The 20111-nt window shown below is 33.0% G+C and overlaps 4 protein-coding genes and 1 pseudogene across 6 annotated transcripts; 1 reads left to right on the top strand and 4 right to left on the bottom strand.

Moving 5' to 3' along the window:
- Positions 1-551: 551 nt before the first annotated feature.
- LOC141720023 (uncharacterized) lies at positions 552-2111 on the bottom strand (annotated as a pseudogene).
- A 5552-nt stretch (positions 2112-7663) lies between these two features.
- LOC141721536 (growth-regulating factor 7-like) lies at positions 7664-9635 on the top strand. Of its 3 annotated transcripts, none has more exons than XM_074524479.1 (4): positions 7664-7799; positions 7924-8104; positions 8196-8577; positions 8796-9635. In XM_074524479.1, the coding sequence occupies exons 2-4, from the start codon at positions 7942-7944 to the stop codon at positions 9460-9462; spliced, it is 1212 nt and encodes a 403-aa protein (XP_074380580.1). In that variant the 5' UTR covers positions 7664-7799; positions 7924-7941; the 3' UTR covers positions 9463-9635. The 3 variants fall into 3 exon arrangements, with proteins under 3 accessions (XP_074380580.1, XP_074380578.1, XP_074380579.1); XM_074524478.1 differs by having other exon boundaries at positions 7665-7799; positions 7918-8104; XM_074524477.1 differs by having other exon boundaries at positions 7664-8104.
- Positions 9636-10217: 582 nt separating this feature from the next.
- Positions 10218-12060, bottom strand: LOC141717293 (epi-neemfruitin B 7-O-acetyltransferse L7AT-like). The gene is made up of 2 exons (XM_074519380.1): positions 11924-12060; positions 10218-11753 (listed from the first exon to the last, which is right to left on the bottom strand). Exons 1-2 carry the CDS (start codon positions 11935-11937, stop codon positions 10412-10414), a joined length of 1356 nt encoding a protein of 451 aa, XP_074375481.1. The 5' UTR covers positions 11938-12060; the 3' UTR covers positions 10218-10411.
- Positions 12061-15115: 3055 nt separating this feature from the next.
- LOC141720022 (CENP-B homolog protein 2-like) lies at positions 15116-17079 on the bottom strand. Its single transcript, XM_074522380.1, has 2 exons — positions 15607-17079; positions 15116-15160 (listed from the first exon to the last, which is right to left on the bottom strand). The coding sequence occupies exons 1-2, from the start codon at positions 17077-17079 to the stop codon at positions 15116-15118; spliced, it is 1518 nt and encodes a 505-aa protein (XP_074378481.1).
- A 1878-nt stretch (positions 17080-18957) lies between these two features.
- On the bottom strand, positions 18958-19856 carry LOC141720021 (epi-neemfruitin B 7-O-acetyltransferse L7AT-like). The gene is made up of 2 exons (XM_074522379.1): positions 19548-19856; positions 18958-19416 (listed from the first exon to the last, which is right to left on the bottom strand). Exons 1-2 carry the CDS (start codon positions 19854-19856, stop codon positions 18958-18960), a joined length of 768 nt encoding a protein of 255 aa, XP_074378480.1.
- Positions 19857-20111: the final 255 nt, after the last annotated feature.

Here is a 20111-nt window from a genome sequence, read left to right as displayed (position 1 = left end):
GATAGCTCGTGGTCTTAAAAGTCTTGTCAGCTCGATTACCGTTAACAAAATATTCATGGGTCCCCCACTCCATTCCGAACTTTTTTACCCAATGCTCCTAAAAGGATTAGTATGAATGACTGAACGAGTAATTTCGTTGGCATTTAAGAGCAAATTCAGCGTGCCCGGCCAATTTTTCATATTATCCCATAATTAGTACATGTAAGCAAAATGAGGCCACAAATAAAAACTGGTCAATTTCTTCCAACCCTCCTGCCTAACTTTTTTTTTTAATATTACTTTTTTGCATTTTATAGGTCCCATGTTCATTTAGATGCCAAAAGAAACATAAATATATCATTTGTTTTATTAATAAAAATAAAAAAACCCCGTAATTAAAATGCACCATATTATTTAAAACACTAAATGAAAAATGTTACAAGTGAAAATATTAAATTTAAATATTACAATATTAAAAAAATTAACGATTATTATGAAACTGTAAGATATGCTCAATCAAATCTTTTTGTAAATGACGATGTATCTGTTTATCACGCATCTGCATACTATTTTTAATATGTCTTTTCATACGGGACAAAAGGTTCTTCACCTAAATTTGATTCCAGTAAGCCATTTGTTGCATCATCATAAGTTGGTAGTGGACCAAATTGAGTGGCATATGTGTCCCTCTCGTCTTCAACAATCATATTATGTATTATGATGCATGCTTTCATGATTCTCCCAAGATCTGCTATGTCCCAAAAGCGTGTCGGACCACGTATAATTGCGAAACAGGACTATAATACACCAAACGCTCGTTTAACATCTTTTCGTTGACTTTCTTGATATTTTAAAAATAATTTCCTTTTTTCACTTTGTGAACGTGGTATTGTTTTAACGAATGTTGACCATTCAGGATATATTCTACCAGTTAGGTAATATCTCATATTATAATTATTTCCATTGATTATGAAATTTACCTCTGGAGCACGACCTTGTAGCACATCATCAAATACTGGTGACCGATCTAAAACATTTATGTCATTATTTGATCCAGCAACTACAACAAATGCATGCCAGATCCATAGATCAGATGAAGCGACCGCTTCCAATATAATTGTTGTAACTCCTTTGTGACCACTCATGAACATTCCCTTCCATGCTTTTGGATAATTTTTCCATTGCCAATGCATGCAATCAATACTTCCCATCATACCAGGAAAACCACGAGCCTCGCCTGTAATAGGCGTTGCACATCATTTGAGTTCGGCTTTCGTAAGTATTCACCCTCAAATATCGTAATGATATCGGACACGAAATTTTTCAAGCATTCTACCGCGGTACTCTCTCCGATACGAACGTAGTCGTCAACATCGTCAACAGACACATCGTATGACAACATACGCATTGCCGCAGTGCATTTTTGTAAAGGTGATAAACCTTTTCTCCCACTGCATGAATTCTCTGTTAAAAGTATGGATCAAAATTTGAAACAACATCCATAATACGAAGAAAGACATGTCTTCCCATACAGAATCTTCGTCGAAAAATATTTTCTGGATATACTGGATTAGGTGAAAAACAATCATTCACCAAACGTTGATGACCTGCTTCACGATCTTTGTAAATACATTTCTGAGGCGTGGATGTTGAACTCTATCCATATATCTTATAAAAAATCTCGATCCGACGATTGTCTTCAGTGTCATTGCAAAACTTTTTAATGAATTCTTTAGTGAATTCTTTAATGAAGCTCTCTGTAGGTGTTTGATTCATGTTGATATGAATTGAAAGAATTGATACATCTTGTTTATATAGAAGTAAAAACGAATATATTCCAACGATCAGCTTACAAAAAAATAAAAATAAATACTAGCTTCCAAAGAATAGTTTACAAACACACAAAAACAAATACTAGCTTCCAACGGCTAGTTTACAAACACACAAAAACAAATACTAGCTTCCAACGGCTAGTTTACTAACAAATAAAAACAAATACTAACTTCCAACGGCTAGTTTACAAACAAATCTTAGATACATCTGGCCATAATTTTCTCAAGCAACTTTGCATGAGCCTTCCGCTGAGCGTCATTCATTTTAGTAGTATCTGCCATAATGACTTGTAAATCCATCTCAGATTATTTTGCCACAAACTCCCTTAGCCGAAGTTCATTTAATTTATCCATTATGTCCATTTTTCTTTCGTGATTAACTCGTAAAGATTCCCATTCATCAACTTCTGCAGTTGTGGCCTTCCCCTTTCCTTTCCGTGTAGTTGCAGCTTTTGTACCTTTAGGACGAACCGGTTCAAAGTCATCAGATGTTGGTGTATCGTTATTCCCTTCTGATGAGTAAGCTCCAGAACTATTTAATTTAGTTCTTTTAGAACTTGCAGTAGTTGGAGGAGTTCTTTACTTGGGATGTCTATGAAACTCACGCCAATGAAGCTCAAAATTTGACTTCTTCTTGTAATTAGTTAACTGATCTTTGTGAGCTTTCTCAATTGTATTGTCCAACTTCGAACCGCTTCCAATTTTTCATTGAGCCTCATCATAACACGCACCGAATTTCTGAGCACCTTCATTTGTTCTTCGCCACCTTTTTTCCATTGCCACAACTCCTCTTTTAATGACACCGGGATTATCTTCTTCACAATATTGATGAATTCGCTCCCAAATGCTTCATCTTTTTTATCAGTACCGATTAGTGGATCAATTGACACATTCAACCATGCACTTATTAAGAGTTTATCTTCAACCCACCTCCACTGACCCGTAATTTCTCGTAAATCTTCGGTTTCTTCGCAATCGTCATTTAGATCAATAATATTTTCGTGAGCAAAAGTTGGCACTTGCGCTTCTGGAGAATTTTGGATATTGATCGGTGTTTGTTGGGTTTCAAATTGTGGATTTGAAATGGTGGAAATAAAAATTGATATGGAGAATTTTGAGGATATGAAAATGAAAATTGAGAATTTTGAGAATGTGAAAATTGATATTGAAAATTTGGATTTTGAGAATTAGTAAAATTTTGTGGATTTGGAAAATAGGGACTTGGATATGGATATGAAAATTGAGGGTTTGGATTTTGAGAATTTGAATTTTGCTGATTTGAAGATGGGAGATTATTTGGATTCATCTTTTTTTATAGAATTTTTTTTTCATGAAAACAATAAGTGTGAATAATAAGATAGGAGGATTGAATATTTATACAGGAAAAAACTTACTGTTTTAAAATGTTTACGTTACAAATGTAACGTTACAAAAGCAGAGGCAGACAGAGGCAGACTGTAAAGCATATACTTATCCAAGCTATATTTTAAGTAATAAAATATGAAAATGGGACAGGCCCAAGTCAGAGGACCTGCCCTCTTTCTCCGGTTTTGCTCCAACGACAACTGGGTCTCTCATTTACACAATAATGCCACTTCACGTGGCTCGAGGTAGCAAATGGGTCGGCGTTGGTGCTGCTCTAAACAGGGTTGTAAAAAGCGCAAATTGGACCTAGACGTAACGTCACCTTCTAGCGCTTAGCGGACACTTGAGTGGTTTTAAAAGCGGACAATTAATTACATTATAAACAATATATATATATATATATTAAAATAATGAATATCTTTTTGAATAAACAAATAACATTCACATATTATAAAAATTAATTAAATAATCATTCACAAAGTCACGGTCAACTTTAAAAATACAAGTAACATTTAAAATATCAAATTATACCTTTTTTAAAAATATTTTTTATCTTTTTTAATTACTTTTCATTCCCCATTAATTGGTCAAAAACCGCTTAAGCGGTCAAAATCCGCTTAATTCCGCTTATAGTCGCTTAAAACCGCTTAAAGTTTACTAAACACTTAAATATCCGATTTTGCATTAATCCAAACGCTTTTACCTCCGATTTCGCTTAAGCGTCCGCTTAATGCGCTATTTACAACCCTACATTTAAATGAGTTATTAAAAGTTGATGACGATTAGTTGGGACCGAAAGAGTAATTAACGGATAAGAATCATCCAAGTTGTTATCAGTTACCCCTTGTCTCATTTAATTGTATATAATATTTTTTCAATACTCGACATACATTTTAAAGTTAATATAAAGTATATCTCCATAATTTATTTTCAATTTTTTTTTAGTAAAATTTAAATATTAAATTTTTATTCACAAGAAAAAAATTAAAAAACTATTTACGGAATTATATTTTAGAGGAGTATTAAAATGTATGTTGAATCTCCGCCCTTGATATATACAATCTAGGGGGACAGAAGAAGTAAGTAATATACAAATTAACAAAATATTAGTACAGTAACTTAGCTATTGCATATCTTGCATCATGACTCTAGCGGGGACATGTGTAATTAATTAGAAAGAAAAAAATGGTACAACATATATAATACCTGATGGACAGGTAAAAACCGTTAAACGAGAGAACATATATCATGGTCCATTGTGACTGAATTATTAAGAAAATACAAAAAAGTCGAAGAGCAAGAATAAATGATTCTCTTTAGCCATACAACAATGATGGTATTTGAATGTTGGGAGCATGGAAACAAGAAGTGGGCGAGCATGGCGCCTAATCTATCCCTTTTATTATCCAGACACCGCTGAGTTGACTCGTGAATTGATGGGCTGCACGTGAGTTTAACAAATTGAGCAAACCGATGTAACTCAGCTTTTTCTTAATTCGAAAAATTCGATCCAATGTAAACCGAATGATAGATAGATTGTTATGTGGTCAACCCGATATAAATGTATTGGATACGAGTTACAAATATTTTACCCTAATCCAACCCAACCCGATTTATTAATATATCACCCAAAATTTTATATATGTTTCTAAATTTGACATGTATTTACACATCTTCTCGTATACTTTTATGTAACTACTACAATATGTTAAATGGGTTGTGTATTTTCTTTTTTTTCTCAACACCATTATTTTATAAAGATTCCTAATTAATATTAAAAAAATTTATTAGTTCAACTTATGGTTGCATATTCATTTTTGTTTAGAGATGTATGGTTATTTTTTTTTGTGTGCATATGATTTACAATATAATATATATTACTAAAATTATAATGTCAATCAAAATTTAAATATTTGTACTAAAATTGTAGGTTATACATAATTTATTTTTAGTTAAATTTTCTAAATGAGCGATGATATATAATATTGAAACCTTTTTTATATGATCATTCAACCCATCCAAATCGACCCAATCCGATCCAAACTGATCTCTGATGGGTAGGGTTCGGTTACAAACTTATATTTTATGGATTGAGTTAAAAAAATTCAAACCAATTTAATTGGGTCGAGTTATAAAATGGGAAATGTCATTTTCAGAGTAAATTTTTTATTTTCAGAGCAAAAAATGAGTGCAATTACCAAACTGCCCCCTACATTTACAATAAATACTTGTTGAAAAGATTAAGTCAAGGTTAATTTGGTGATTTTACATTCTATTACTCTGAAAATAAAAAAATTGTTTTGAAAATAATATTTCCCTATAAAATCACCTCTAAACCGATCAACCCTTTAAGGGTGGGGGTCTAATAAATTATGTGCCATGGGCTTTCTAATTAAATCATCAAAATTCACAAGTCATGAATTGTGTGTCATGGGCTTTCTAACTAAATCATCACAATTCACAAGTCAAGAAATAAAAAATTTACCTATGTGTGTAGGCAGGTTCGAAACCTCATAGTCACGCAATAAGCTGCTGCAAATTACGTAATCAAGATTAACCGACTTAAGTGACATGTTCTGGTTCAGGAGATATAATCATAAATTCTCCCCTCAAAATTCGAACATGTGACCAAGAATATATAATTATCTTCTCTTTAACCATAGTCAACCCTTGCGGGTTTGAAGTGGAGAATTTCTAGATGTATATGTGTATTTTATGGGTATATGTGTTCAAATGGAGTAAAAATTTTAAAATAGTAATTGTATAAATTATTGTAAATTATTATCTTAAGAAAAATTAAAAATTATTAATCTTAAATTTTTTTTAAAAACCATAAAATTTTGAAAACAAATTGATAAACAAAGTATATAATAGGATTGTTAGTTTTTTTTGTTAATAGTTTAGACAAATAATATTAAATATTTCATTAATTTTTTCATTGACAACTTGTCTATCTATATCTGTTTTAATAATTCAATTTTTAGGCGATTAAATTTTTTCAAATTATATCTATAATTAATATTTATATATTCAATGAAAAAAGTTAATGTGAAAACTCTATTATCATAATTAAATGGTGTTTGTTATATAAATTTAAAATAAGTTTACATATGAAATAGTTTTCATTTTGTTTATTTATTTGTTTAAAATTAATATATCTTGTTATTCATGTACTTGTAATATTTTAGTTCAATTTTTAGTTTGTTTAAATTATGTTATAAAATTCTTTTATTTTTAAAATATTTTATTTCTACAATTTTTGTTAATTTTATTATTTCATATGCTTATGCTTCTTTTGAGTTGTTGGAGTTTTTTTTTAATTGGACACTTGAAATCTCAGGCACTACTCTCTATTTAGGTCAGCTGCGATGCACGAGTCTTGATTAAATATTTAAATATTTTTATTTCTATTTTATGTAATTCTATATAAATAATTACATACTAAATAATGATTATATAATTATACTTTGATTATGTATAATTTCAAGTTAAGTTCAAATAGTATAAATAGTACTCTCTCCGTCCCGTGAGTTGTTTACGTACACTGTTTACACGTATTTCGAGATTTCAATAAAGTATAGTTTTATAATGTTTTTTTTTAAAAAAAAAATTTGAATAAAAGTTTAAACATGAAACTTTTTTTCAGATTTTTTTAAAAAATATATATATTATGGAAGTATACTTTAAACGAGCATTGAAAAGCGTGCCGAAAAGTAACGTAAACAATTCAGTGGGACTGAGGGAGTATATGATTGATGAGATCTATGTAAATGTTTGATTCAAACTTGAAAACTTATATGTATCTTTATAAATAATAATATAAATGTTGTTGTTAACGAAATTCGAATCTGAGAACTTATATGTATCTTTATAAATAATAATATAAATATTTGTTGATGACGGGATTCGAACCTGAGAACTTGTATAGTGTATTTTTTTAGTATTTGGATCCAACGGTTCGATTATTTGATGAAGAAGATCCGACGGTCAAGATGGAAAGGAATAACAAAATAAGTATTAACCAAACTACAAATTATACTGCTATTATAGTATAGTATATATATAATTAGATTTTCAGTTTCTTCAATGTACGGGTCTGCAAGTGAAATAAAATTTCCCACCACTGATAACTTAGATGGTTGAGATGTTACAAGGTTGATTTCAATGTGAAGCTAAAATTTAAGTGGGGTTACGAGAGTGTCGAGATGCACATAAGCAGTTTGTTCGGACTCCTGCTTAACCAACAAAAAGGTGAAATAAATTTGCTATGCCGTTTACAAAATTTTGAAAAATTTGAGCCCAAACTGTTCTATCAGGACAGCTGATCTAATCTAGACCATCCATCCTGAGGGTCAAGAATATTAATGATGAGAGTAATAATGGTCCCCTGAAGTAATAAAAGTGGAGGAGTGACGAGGTTATGGTAGGGATGCAGCAACACCAGTACCCATATATATCGTGAACATAGTGATGATAAATAATGCTGCAAAACTGCAAAAGCAGCAGCAGATATTACTGCTAACTAATAATTCCTGCTACTGCAGAACCAGCCCTCTCTCTCTTTAATTTCTTCTTCCACTACCAACACTTCTACCAAAGCCCCTCATTTCCCAGCTCAAAAAAGTCAATCTCTCTCTCTCTCTCTCTCCCTCCCTCCCTCCCTCTCTCCCAGTCTCTCTCTCCCTCTCTCTCTCAGTCTCTCTCTCTCTCTCTGTTTTTAATGTGGGTGGTTGCTTCTTAGGTACAGGAGATAAGAGATTAAGAGATGACCACAACAGCATTGGGATATCCTGGCTATACAGGAGCAGAAGCTGCTACTTTTACAAGAGCACAATGGAAAGAGCTTGAGAGACAAGCAATGATCTATAAGTACATTGTTGCTTCTGTTCCTGTCCCTCCTCATCTTCTCTCCTCAGACACCACTTCTTGTAATAAATCACTATCTTACCTTTTTCTTTTTCACTTTATAAATCAGTTTGTATACATTAATCTCACATGCACAAACTTTTTTTTGTATAGTTTCTTCTTCAATATACAACTTGAATTATGGCAACAACAAAGATGCAGAGCCATGGAGGTGCAGAAGAACTGATGGGAAAAAATGGAGGTGTTCTCGAGATGTTGCGCCTCATCAAAAATATTGTGACCGTCACATGCATAGAGGCAAGCCTCGTTCAAGAAAGCCTGTGGAACAACAACAACAACAACAACAACAGCAACTCTCGCCCGCCACTAACAAGAAAACTCGGCACCACCTTCCCCAAAACAATGCTGTAAGATCGAAAGCACCACCAGCTCCCGAAGAGTTAACAATTGACAACAACCAACCCTCGAATCTACTGAAAAATGTCGCAATAACTGAAGATTTCTCTCTCTCCCTGTACACACAACATCCCCAAAGGTGACTTTGTAATAACTTGTTCCATAGTCTTCTTTTGCTATATAATTCCATAGTCTCGCTTAAATCTTGATTTTTATTTTATAGGCAAGGGTTATCAATTAAATATGAGGCCGTTACATTTCCAAATATATGATATAATTACACTTAATAAACAAAATTTTATTAGCCCTATTGTGTGGTTTTAAATTTTTTAAATTTTGTTTTGTACTATAATGAAGGGATTTGAACTGGATGATGGAAAGCAAGATGATGAGAATGGAGACATCTGAGCAACAATGGCATCCGTTGATGAGTGAAGGCTCAGTTTATCACACTAGTACCACTAACCCTTCTATTTTCCAGCATAACGGATATGGGAGAGAAGACCAAGAACTGAATTTACTTTCCAATCCGGAGATTGCAAACTCTAGTAATGAGTACAATATGTTTCTGAATCCATATTATACTCCTCGGGATTTCATTGATGTGTGGCCTAATGACAGTAATCCCGAAAATGACAACAAATATGAGTCCTCAGGTGCAGCCAATGGGAATCTTTCACCTTCCTCCCTGGATATTTCGATGAGCGTAGCTGCATGTGATTCTTTTGATAACAAAATGGGAGAAAATGGAGATACATATCAAAGATGTCGCGGTTTGAGCTGGCTAAGTCCAGTTTCTTGCACGGGTTCTGCATCTGGAGGTCCATTAGCTGAGGTTCTAAGGCCTGTCAATGTTGCTGATGGAAATGTTATTAGTCCTCTTGCAACCTCTGTTTCGTCTCCACCGGGTGTCTTGCAGAGAACAATGTTATCATTGTCTGATAGTAGTGCTTGCAATAAGCCAACAAGAGTTGCTACTTCAACTGCAGCACTGGAGATTGTTGGATTTCAGTGGCTAAATTGAATTAGATCATCTTTTAGGAATAATTTTAAGGATGTTCTTGATTTTGTTTTGTTCTTCTTTTTTTGCAAACTCTTATTTTAGTTTACTTGTTTGTTTCTCCTAACCAGGCTTTCACTTGCTAGTACTCTACTATTATCCAATCCAAGTTAAACTCTCTTAGACAATTTAACTGAACAATGTTTGTTAAAACTGAATTTGTAATATGATTGGAACTTGTTTAATGCTGCTAATATTGCCATTCTTAGCATGATTATCATTTATGCATTTGAGAGCTGAAATAAATATGAGGCTCTTAGGCTATACATCCCGTAATGGGAGCAAGGGAGATATCGTTGCATCAAGAGGTGTTGGGCTGTATTCAATATTGAATTGTCAAAACATAGTTTAAAATTTGAATGCAATAGACTTTTTGTTTTGTAACATGGATTTAATAAAAACAAGAAAAACAAGCATTAAAGGGAGATTGTTTTGTTCTCTTATTTGACAGTGTCATTTAATAAGTGTCTCTACAATTTACTGACTTGTTTTTCTTGCCTTAAACCTAAACTGGATTGTGGCCTGAGTGGACCTTACTTTTTGTGATAATTTTTTTGACATATTTGATGGATTGTTGAATGCATTGGCATGGACATACAACATGCACTAGTGCTACTACTGATGAAAATTACCTTATGACAAGCAGCAGTATAAATTATAGCAAATATTATTCATGGGACATGACTGGTTCCTGAGATTTCAAAATCTCCAGACTTTACCCTGACTGTACTCAGCCCCGGTCCTGGTTGATACTGATTTACACAAATAATTACTATAGTCTTATAGATTTGAACCAAATTAATTATAGTTATATCGCAAAACCACACGAATAAGCTGGCTCATTGCCTCATCACTTGTTGTCTGGGTAGGATATCATAGTAAACAAGTATGAGAATGAGGCTCATGCTACCCCTCAAAGAGGAGCAGGGTTTACAGAAGCGAAAGCAAGCAGCTCTGGATCAGTTTCTAGAATCGCCATTTCTTGTTTGCTCAAGGAAACTATTGCTTGAATTCCACCACCTGCTCCTGTATCACACAAGGAGATGAAATTCACTGTTTTTAAATTGCAATAGTAAAACCAGACAGGTTTTCCCCATCCGAAATCAAGTTCATATTGACCCATATTACACATGCTTGTGATCGAAAGAGAGAAAGATATTTCCCCAGAGGTCATCATTTCTGCAATTTTGACAAGAGTTGGAGTTCCAGCGTCGCCCTTTATAGCCTCAACAAAGTCATCACTGATTTCCGCCTTGCATTTCTTTATTTGTTCCACCAATGTCTTGTGTTCTAGTTCAGGGGAAAGCTTGCATTGTGCTAAACCAAACCAAATAAGATTCCCTGCAGCGTTTTCTGGAACACAGTTCTTTCCTCGAAGATTAATAAATACCCCTAAATTAAAAGGTTTTCTGAGAGCACTGTCGTTTGATTTGCAAGCAGCTTTAGCAACACATTTCCATAACAAAGCTGATACAACTTCAAACCGAGATGATTTACTTCCTGATAATAACATATTAGTTTTGGCCTTTAGGGCTGCTAACTTTGGACCATCAAAGACGAACCTTTGGGAAGCAAACTTGATTTTACTGAAGCTCATCGGACTTTTAAACGATAAAGAAGGAATTTGAGGAAAGAGTGATGGAACAATGAAACTAGGATCTACAATTTCTGAAGAAGATCCTCTTGCTGCAGAGGTCCAATCTTTCATAAACAACATATAAGTAGTACCATCCAAGAATTTGTGGGAAATGCAAGTACATATTGCAATTCCACCGCAACTGAAGATGTTCACTTGAATTATAAGAGGATAATTTCCCATAGGTGATTCTCTGGCTTCCTCTGGAACTAATCTGTTAACCATTTCATCTCCTGGAGATTGACTGAGGAAATCAGAGAGACGACAATTTACTCGAGTTTCAATGTAGTAAACTCCCTCATCATTACAATCGATGTGGAAATCATCTCGAACCTTTCCAGCTAAAGGGTAATATCGAGTTAAGCTTTCTGACAAAGATTTCTTCAGAAGTTTTGACATATCTTGAATGACAGAGTCGAGATTGCTACTGTTGTTGTTAAGATAAAACAACATCAGTGGAACATAAAGCTTAACTACAGTTTGATCAAGAACAGAAAGCTTAAATATTTTCAAAGATTGAGGTGTCGGGTCATTTGGTACAATGTTCTCCTTCGAAACAATTCTTACAGCCATTTTCTCCATGCCACGGCTGTTATAATATAGATCCGGTTGAACGTTCCTGTAACACCTTAAAATTTTAGTGCGACGGGTTACCTAATGATGAATCAAGTAAAATCAGCAGTGAAGCAAAACATGCAGAGTAAAAGAAGATGTGAAACAAAGTACATGATTATACTATATTATAAAAAAAAATATTAACAAGTAATAAGTAGCTTCAAACTTATATACCTTGCTTCTGCCATTGGAGTATGCTAGCAGTGCTCTCTTTGAATGTGCTCGATTATGTAAACTTAAGAAACACAGATGTATTTGTGAAGGCTAGTTAGTGTAGATATAATTGATAATACATGTAACATGTAGATAGAGATATATATATAGTCCATGCTGCAGTGACCTTGAACACTAATAAATTAACAAACTTATTAAGCTTTACTGGCTTGCACGGATTTCTTTTAAAATGTTTTTTTTAATTTTATCTTTCAAATACTTTTTTATACAACCACTAGTTTTTTAAGATAATCATCAAAATATCACATTTTCATGATCTTTGCCCCCAAACTACCTACTTAATGAGTGAAACGCATAAAAACATGTGATGAAGTGCATGTTCGTCATGCCTATGAGCATGTTCTAGATGCGTATCTGCACCGAATGGGCATGTTTGAATGGCTCCCGGACATTTTTGACCCATTTGAACAAACAATTCGCTTTTTTGGCATAGTTGTTCAAACATTTCCATAAATGTCACACTACGCCACTATTTTTGGGTCTCAGCCATAGAACCCCAGAGATAGTGGCATTCTGGGTTAAATTATATATTTTTTTTGTTTTTTTTCCTCCCCTCCGTTTGTGTTTGGCTTTTATTTCGGAAGGTTAAGAAGCTTAAAAAAAGTCTCCGGAGGTCACGTTTTGAGCTATAATATTATACTTGTCCAAAAATTTTCTGGTTTAATTTTTTTTATTGATTAGTGATGTGAACCAATTTTTAGTACGTATTTTTATTTTAATTAAATAGTAGTATATGGATGACTTTCGCAGCTTCGAAAAGGGTGCCTTACGAGTCGCGTGTGTAATTTTCCCGTGAAGACACAACTTCACGGGTTATGCATACGTAGTTGTAAATTTATTTTTTGTGAAAACTTTTTTCATGTAATAGTACTTCTGTAGTATTTTGATTACTTTATTTTTTTAAAATTAAATAAATTGAAAATACCATAAATTTGACCTTCGACAATTCGACCATGAAAATGACCTACCTCCCCAAATGATATATGCAACAATGAAAACCTTCAAGTGGAAGGAGACACGACAATCAATAATGACAAGTGAAATCATATAAATGAAATAAAGCGGAAAAGGTAACTGTTTGATAAAAGTTTTCACTTTTTGTAGATAAAATTAAATAAAGTTACTTTTATGAATGTCACTCAGCAACCACCAAAGTTGGAAGGGCATGCCGCTGCTACGTACCCACATGCAGACTGCAATAAAGTAATTGACTAGTCTTATCGAATGCAGCAAAAGTTGCAAAAATCGTGTAATTTGAGAAATCAATTTTATGTCTTTTAAAGCAGTGTCAAAAGTAAGTAGCACGTGAATGTTACAGGCATGTCTACTTCATTTATGTGGTCTTTCATCTTTGTTTATTTAAATACATAGGACGTTGTTCAGAAGTTATTGTTGTATACTAGTTGAAGAGAAATGAGTTACACTCCTGGTGATATTATTCGAGCTACTGGTCGGAAATGGTTTTGTGATGACGATTTTAGGTATTCAACGGATCCGAATTTATGTTACTCAAGAGGTTCAGTGATCACGATGAATAGGGAGTGGGAATGGCGTGTAGGGTGTTTGCAAATATGTGTAGCCCAATGTCAAGAACATGGAGTGCGAATAACTAAACAACGCACCATACACATGCAGCAAGACACCCCTCAACAACTGGAACTAGCTTTATTCCGTGCAAGAAAAGAAGAGAATCGAATGAGAATGCGTTTAAACCGGATGGATCTACAAACAAAATGTAGGGAGTTCGCTGAAGATGGCGACCATCACAGCGCAAGCGCAAGAATGTATCATCATTTCGCTACAAGTCCCGACTATATTTCTGATTGCTACTTGTCCGATGATGAGTAATAAACATATGAAGTGGGGTTCAGAATATGATACATAATGCATGATACATAATGCAAGATACTGTATCATTTTGCATACATTGTATTCAAATATTATATTTTTATATTGTACTCTATTATTTTCAGCTTTCGGAATTATTATGATAAATTTCAGAGTGATCTGACTACTCAAATAGTGTGTGACTGTGTATCATAAATTCATTATGAAGTACTGTACGAAACAATTGTCACATAGTTGTTAGCATGCCCTATAAATGTATACTTACTTGCAATTAAAAAACATAAAATGGATAAGGGTAAAAAAAGCATCTTCTAGCACATCTAAGTCCATTTGGCGCCAGCTCAGTATCGCGGAATGTATCGGTCGCGGAAAGGAAATTAAAGAAGCTGAGAGTGCGAGAAAGATGAAGAAGAAGGTGAATCAAAATATTTTGTTCGAGAGAAGAGATGATAAAGAAAAAATTCTAAAGGCTTACAATGATCGGTCCCTCACGGAGGATGAACGCATCCGTCGGATCGATGAAGTGTATAAAAAATTCGACAAAATGGAAATCAACCTGATTGAAAGAGAAGATAGTGAAATTGAATGGTATGTTGAAGGTCATGAGGCTTGGCATGAAGCTGGAGAAGGTGAAAATGAAAAAGAGGGTGAAGTTGTGGAGAATGCAGGAAGTGATGAGGATCAATATGTTGTTAACCTTGCAGATTTTTAAGTGGTCATCTGATGTTTATTATACAATTTTAGTAACAATGTGAAGGCCTAATTAAAATATATCGTATTATTATTGTGTATCGAGGTAGACACGGTTTACATCACTAGTCACCAGCAAAATAATTAAACCAGAATATTTTACATTGAGGAATCAAATATGAGCGTTGCAAAACATGGCCTCGCGTAACAAATGCACACTCGACTCTCATGGTACCTTTTTTGAATCTACCAAATCTTATATTTATAACCTTTTTATTAAATTAAAAAAATATACACTCAAAATAGGTTTCCATGACTCACTAACAAAAAAAATTATAACAAAACATTTTTTTTACAATTTAATATTATTAGAGCTCAAACATTGCCCTCCATAGAATTTTTATGCTTGCAAAATAAAACATAAGTACAAAGCCGGCTCGAAAAGAGAAAAGGAAAAGAAAAAAGAAATAAAACCCCAGAACGCCACTACTTCTGGGGCTCCACCGCTGAACCCCGGAGGAAGTGGCGTTATGTGCCACTTTTGGAAATGTTTGAGTTGCTGTGATATAAAACTGAATTTTAAGTTCAGCTATGCTAAAAATGTCCCGGAACCCGAATGGGCATGTTTGGGATGCGTATCTGGCAAGACGAAATTATATATCACCTTGATACACGAAATAAATAGTCCAACTAATATTTTGGATCAAAATTTTGAAATGTGATAGGAAGGATCATAAAAATTGAAAAGGTGATATTTTGGTAACAATCCCTTATTTTTAACAGTTGTTTTAATATTAATTTGATTAACAACGTACATACAGTAAAACCTCTGTAAATTAATACTCGATTAATTAATAATCTCTCTAAATTAATAATTTTGTCCGGTCCCGACTTGGGCCAGTTCAAAAAATGATCAATTTCGATAAGATAATAAGATAATAATTTTTTTGAAAACCCTGTATAAAAATATGGTCCCAATAAAACTATAAAGTAATAATTCCCTTATATTCATAAAAATATAGCTATTACATCTTTGTAAAATATGATTCAATTGTAGTTTGCTTTTTCATATAATTTAAATCAACATGAAGCTCATCCCTAATCTTCCTTATTGCATTCAAAAGCTCGGGTGTGGTGCTTTCATGTTGCATCAAAAAGTTATTAAGCATTTTTGATGCCTTGAGTGCTTCTTTACGTGTAACTGGCTCCAACGGTGTTGTATCGTCTTCAAGATCATCTTCAACACTATTTTCAAGGATGGTGTTTGCAATCTCTTCTATACTCTGGACCTCGGAACATGATTCATTTTCACCCGGATAATCTAAGAAGTTATTAACATCCATTTTATTACGATAACCTAGATCCTTAATCATCACCTCAAGTTCATGAATGTATTCTTCCGGAGTTGTATGTTCATTTAAATTGCTCGAAACTTCATCTATGGAACGAATTTTGCAATGTTGAAAGCACCTTGCTATTGACTCTTGTTTTACATTTGTCGTCCACGTCGCGACTGCATAATTGATAGCATCCAAAACATTAATCTTTCCTGGATCAGATTGTCCCAACTCATAACCTTCTAATAACCCACGATAAAATCTCTTGCGATAGTGCATCTTGAAAGCTCTTATAATTCCTGCATCACAAGGTTGGATTTTTGATGTCATGTTAGGTGGCAAGAAGTACAACTCAACATTTTGTAGTCCTTCAATATTTTTTGGATGTGCTGGACAGTTATCTACCACAAACAAAATTCTTCTGCCTTGCATTTGGCTATCAAACCAACGAATGTATTCATCAAAAAGTACACTAGTCATCCAAGCTCTTTTGTTTGCACGATAATGACAATTCAAGCTGCCCATGTTAACATTCTTGAAGCACCGTGGCTTTGCATACTTTCCAATAATCCATAAAGGAATTTTTTCAGAGCCATCTTCATTGCAATATATAACAACCGTGAGCCTTTCTTTGTCTTGTTTTCTTCCTTCAAGTTGTTTCGTAGCAAAAGAGTGATCAGCTTGTAACCTGTAAAACAAACCAGTTTCGTCCATGTTAAAAACATCTTTCATAGGGAACTGGTTTATTTTTTCCCTTATGGACTCCAGTTTCTTCTCCATGTCATATACATCAACAGAACCACTTTCTCCAAAGCGACGAAATGACTTAATACCATGTCTTAACTTGAATTTCTCAAGCCAACCTTGAGAAAAAGTGTGTTCCTGATCTTGTTGAGGGTATAAAATTTTCATGGTCTCTTTTGCCTTCTCTAAAATTAGCTCTCCTGTCATATTAACACGATCTTGGTACTGGAGAAACCAATCATAGAGAACCTTCTCCATATCTGGATATTTTGCTGGTTTATGTCGCTTAATATCTTTTCTTTTCTCCAAGTAATTAGCTGCAAGATAGTCTGCTGACCTTTTCAGTGTATTTGATATTGTACCTTGACTAACTTTTAGATGAAACTTATTCTCGAGCCACAACTGGAGATCTTTTTGAGTGCATGATGAATTTTCTCTTTTATATTCACATAATGCTTTTCTTGCTTCATCCGTCATTGTTGATTTTGTGACACCTTTTAGATGAGAAGCCATTATTTTGTTTGTATAATTTTTCCCCCAATCTAGTATATACAGTATATATAATATATTTTATGACTACACATACATTGAATACTTTCTATGTAAAATACAATGAATTAAATTAATTCATGTACTTTGAATTTTCCTAATATACATTGAATATTTTCTATGTAAAATACAATGAATTTAACTTATACACTACATGGACTTTGAATCTAATATATTGTACATTACATTGACTTTCTAAATTCATATACATTGAATTAATTGAATTAAGTATAAAATATAAATTGTACAATTCATTTTATTTAAATTTATGTGAATAAAAATTTAATCAAAAGTTAATTTTGTTTGCTACCGAAAATTCTCTATAAATTAATAATTATTAATTTATCGATTAATTAATACCTCTCTAAATTAATAGAATTCTCCGGTCCCAACTATATTAATTTATAGAGATTTTACTGTATATATATATATATATATATATATATTTTGCTAAGCAACAACATATATAGTTTAAAATCAATAATATAAGATTTCAATTTTTGTATTTTTTTTGAAAACTTAATTTTAAATGTTATTAACCATATTCGGACTTTAACTATTTAGTTGACTAATTTAAATATAAAATAATTTTCAGTATTTAATATTTATCATGCTTACCATGATCTAATTCTATTCTTTTTGAGGAAAAATAATCCTGTTATATTTAACCAAAGTGCAGTAATGATTTGGATTCTGGATTCGTTGAATATCTTCATGTTGGGGCTCCCACAGATCTCTTTGACTTGCTTGCTCTAGCAAGTGATTGAGCTAAAATATGTACTCGGCCTTCCCACTAAATTATCTACCTTATTTTTCGGCATGCTTTTCATATAGTTTCATAATATTTTTTCAAATTTTTTTTTTGAATAAAAGTTTTATGTTTAAATTTTTATTCAAAAAAAAATTGAAAAAACATTATGAAACTATACTTTATAAAAACCTCAAAATACGTGCCGAATAGTAACGTAAACGTCTCAGTGGGAAGGAGGGAGTATTTTATTACTATAGTTTGTAATCAAAAAATCGATGTTAAAATAAAATTTGAATTTTAATATATAATTTAAAATAGATTTAAACATTTTAATAAAATATCGTATTTCAACTATCTGATATACAATTATATTTGTCATCATTATTTTTCATTTTTGTGTTTAACATTTACATCCTTAACATTTTCATGTATATGTTTTACGATGAAAAGATTGGAAAACAAGACCATAATATAAAATAACATAAAAAAACTCATTTTATAGACTAAAGAAGTAAATAATTTGTACGCACAGAATCCGTGATGATTATAAAACTATTAAGCCTGAAACATGAATAATCTGAACTCATATACAAAATGCAAACTGATAGATAACACCAGCAGCTAACATATATGAGTCACTCTGCCACGTAAAAAAATTATCTGTTCATTTATTAATCAATCCCGATTTTAAGATAGAAATGTATTTGACAATTAAAAGAAAAATGCTACTAAAGACGCAGTTAGTGGAGTTATACCAGTGTCCGTTATTTTAGACATCAGTTTTTAGCCGATATCTACAGCAATATCTCAATTTATAGGTTGATTTAAAAAAATTTGTACTAGGCTGCTGTATCAGACTTCTTGTTAGCAGGTTAAATCAAGTTTCTTGGATAGGTTCTGCTTGTAAGAACATCAAAAACAGTGTCACCTGGTGCAAACTGAACTAGTGTCTTTACATCTGAGCTTTGCCACACAGTTTCATTTCATATATAGAGACTAATTCTATGGATAATTGGATATACATTATGCATCAGTGCTAATGAAATTAATTGCTTTTATTTCAAAACCAGCAGTAAAGATTCAGTAGCCTTAATTATTACAACAACTCCCTTTATAGCCTCAACAAAGTCGTCGTTGATTTCTGCCTTGCACTTCTTTATTTGGTTGACCAATGTCTTATGTTCTAGTTCAGGGGAAAGTTTGCATTGTGCTAAAGCAGGCCAAATAAGATTTCCTACAGAGTTTCTTGGCACACAGTTCTTTCCTTGAAGATTTATGATTACCCCCATATTAAAAGGCCTTCCCAGAGAGCTTTCATATAATTTGGAAGCACTTTTAGCAACACATTTCCATAACAAGGCTGCTACAACTTCAAATCGAGATGGTTCACTTTCTGATGATAGAACCTTACTTTGATCCTTTAGGGCTACTAAGCTTAAACCATTAAAGATGAACCTCTGGGATACAATCTTGATTTTGCTGAAGTTAATAGGACTAGTGCAATTCCACCACAGCTGAAAACGTTTACTTGAATTATGACAACATAATTTCTTAGGGGCGATTCTCTGGCCTTTGCTGGAACTAAATTGGTGATCATTTAATCTCCTGGAGATTGTCCGAGGAAATCCAACAGACTAGTATTTACTCGTGTCTCGATATAGTGAACTCCTTCATCATTACAATCAATGTGAAAATCATCTCGAACCTTTCCAGCAAAATGGTAAAATCGAGTCAAGCTTTCTGACAATGATAGTTTTAAAAGTTTAGACCTATCTTGAATGAGAGAATTGAGATTGCTAGTGTTTTGGTTAAGATAAAACAACATCAATGGAACATAAAGCTTAACTTGAGTTTGATCAAGAACCGAAAGCTTAAATATCCTCAAGGAGTTAGGTGTTGGAGCAGCTGGTAAGATGTTCTCCTTCGTACCAATTTGAACAACCATTTTCTCCATGTAACTGCACGATGAAATCGTGTTTATCATGCTAAAAATTTAGTCAGGGCCTGTTATTTTCTATGAAGAATATCTTTACAGTAATAGTTGAAAAAACATCCTTTAGAAAACATCTTGTCCCTTACTGGTACCACTAGACCTGATTTTAACTTGCTTGTACTGTTAATTTTATGATAGCTAAGCAACAAAATTTCAAACTAAAAATTCGCTACGCAACTGCTAAGACTAAACTAAACACACCAAGGCTAAGCTCAT

The sequence above is a fragment of the Apium graveolens genome, chromosome 4, assembly GCF_009905375.1.
Source record: "Apium graveolens cultivar Ventura chromosome 4, ASM990537v1, whole genome shotgun sequence".
NCBI lineage: Eukaryota > Viridiplantae > Streptophyta > Magnoliopsida > Apiales > Apiaceae > Apium > Apium graveolens.
This window is presented reverse-complemented; position numbering and strand designations above follow the sequence as displayed.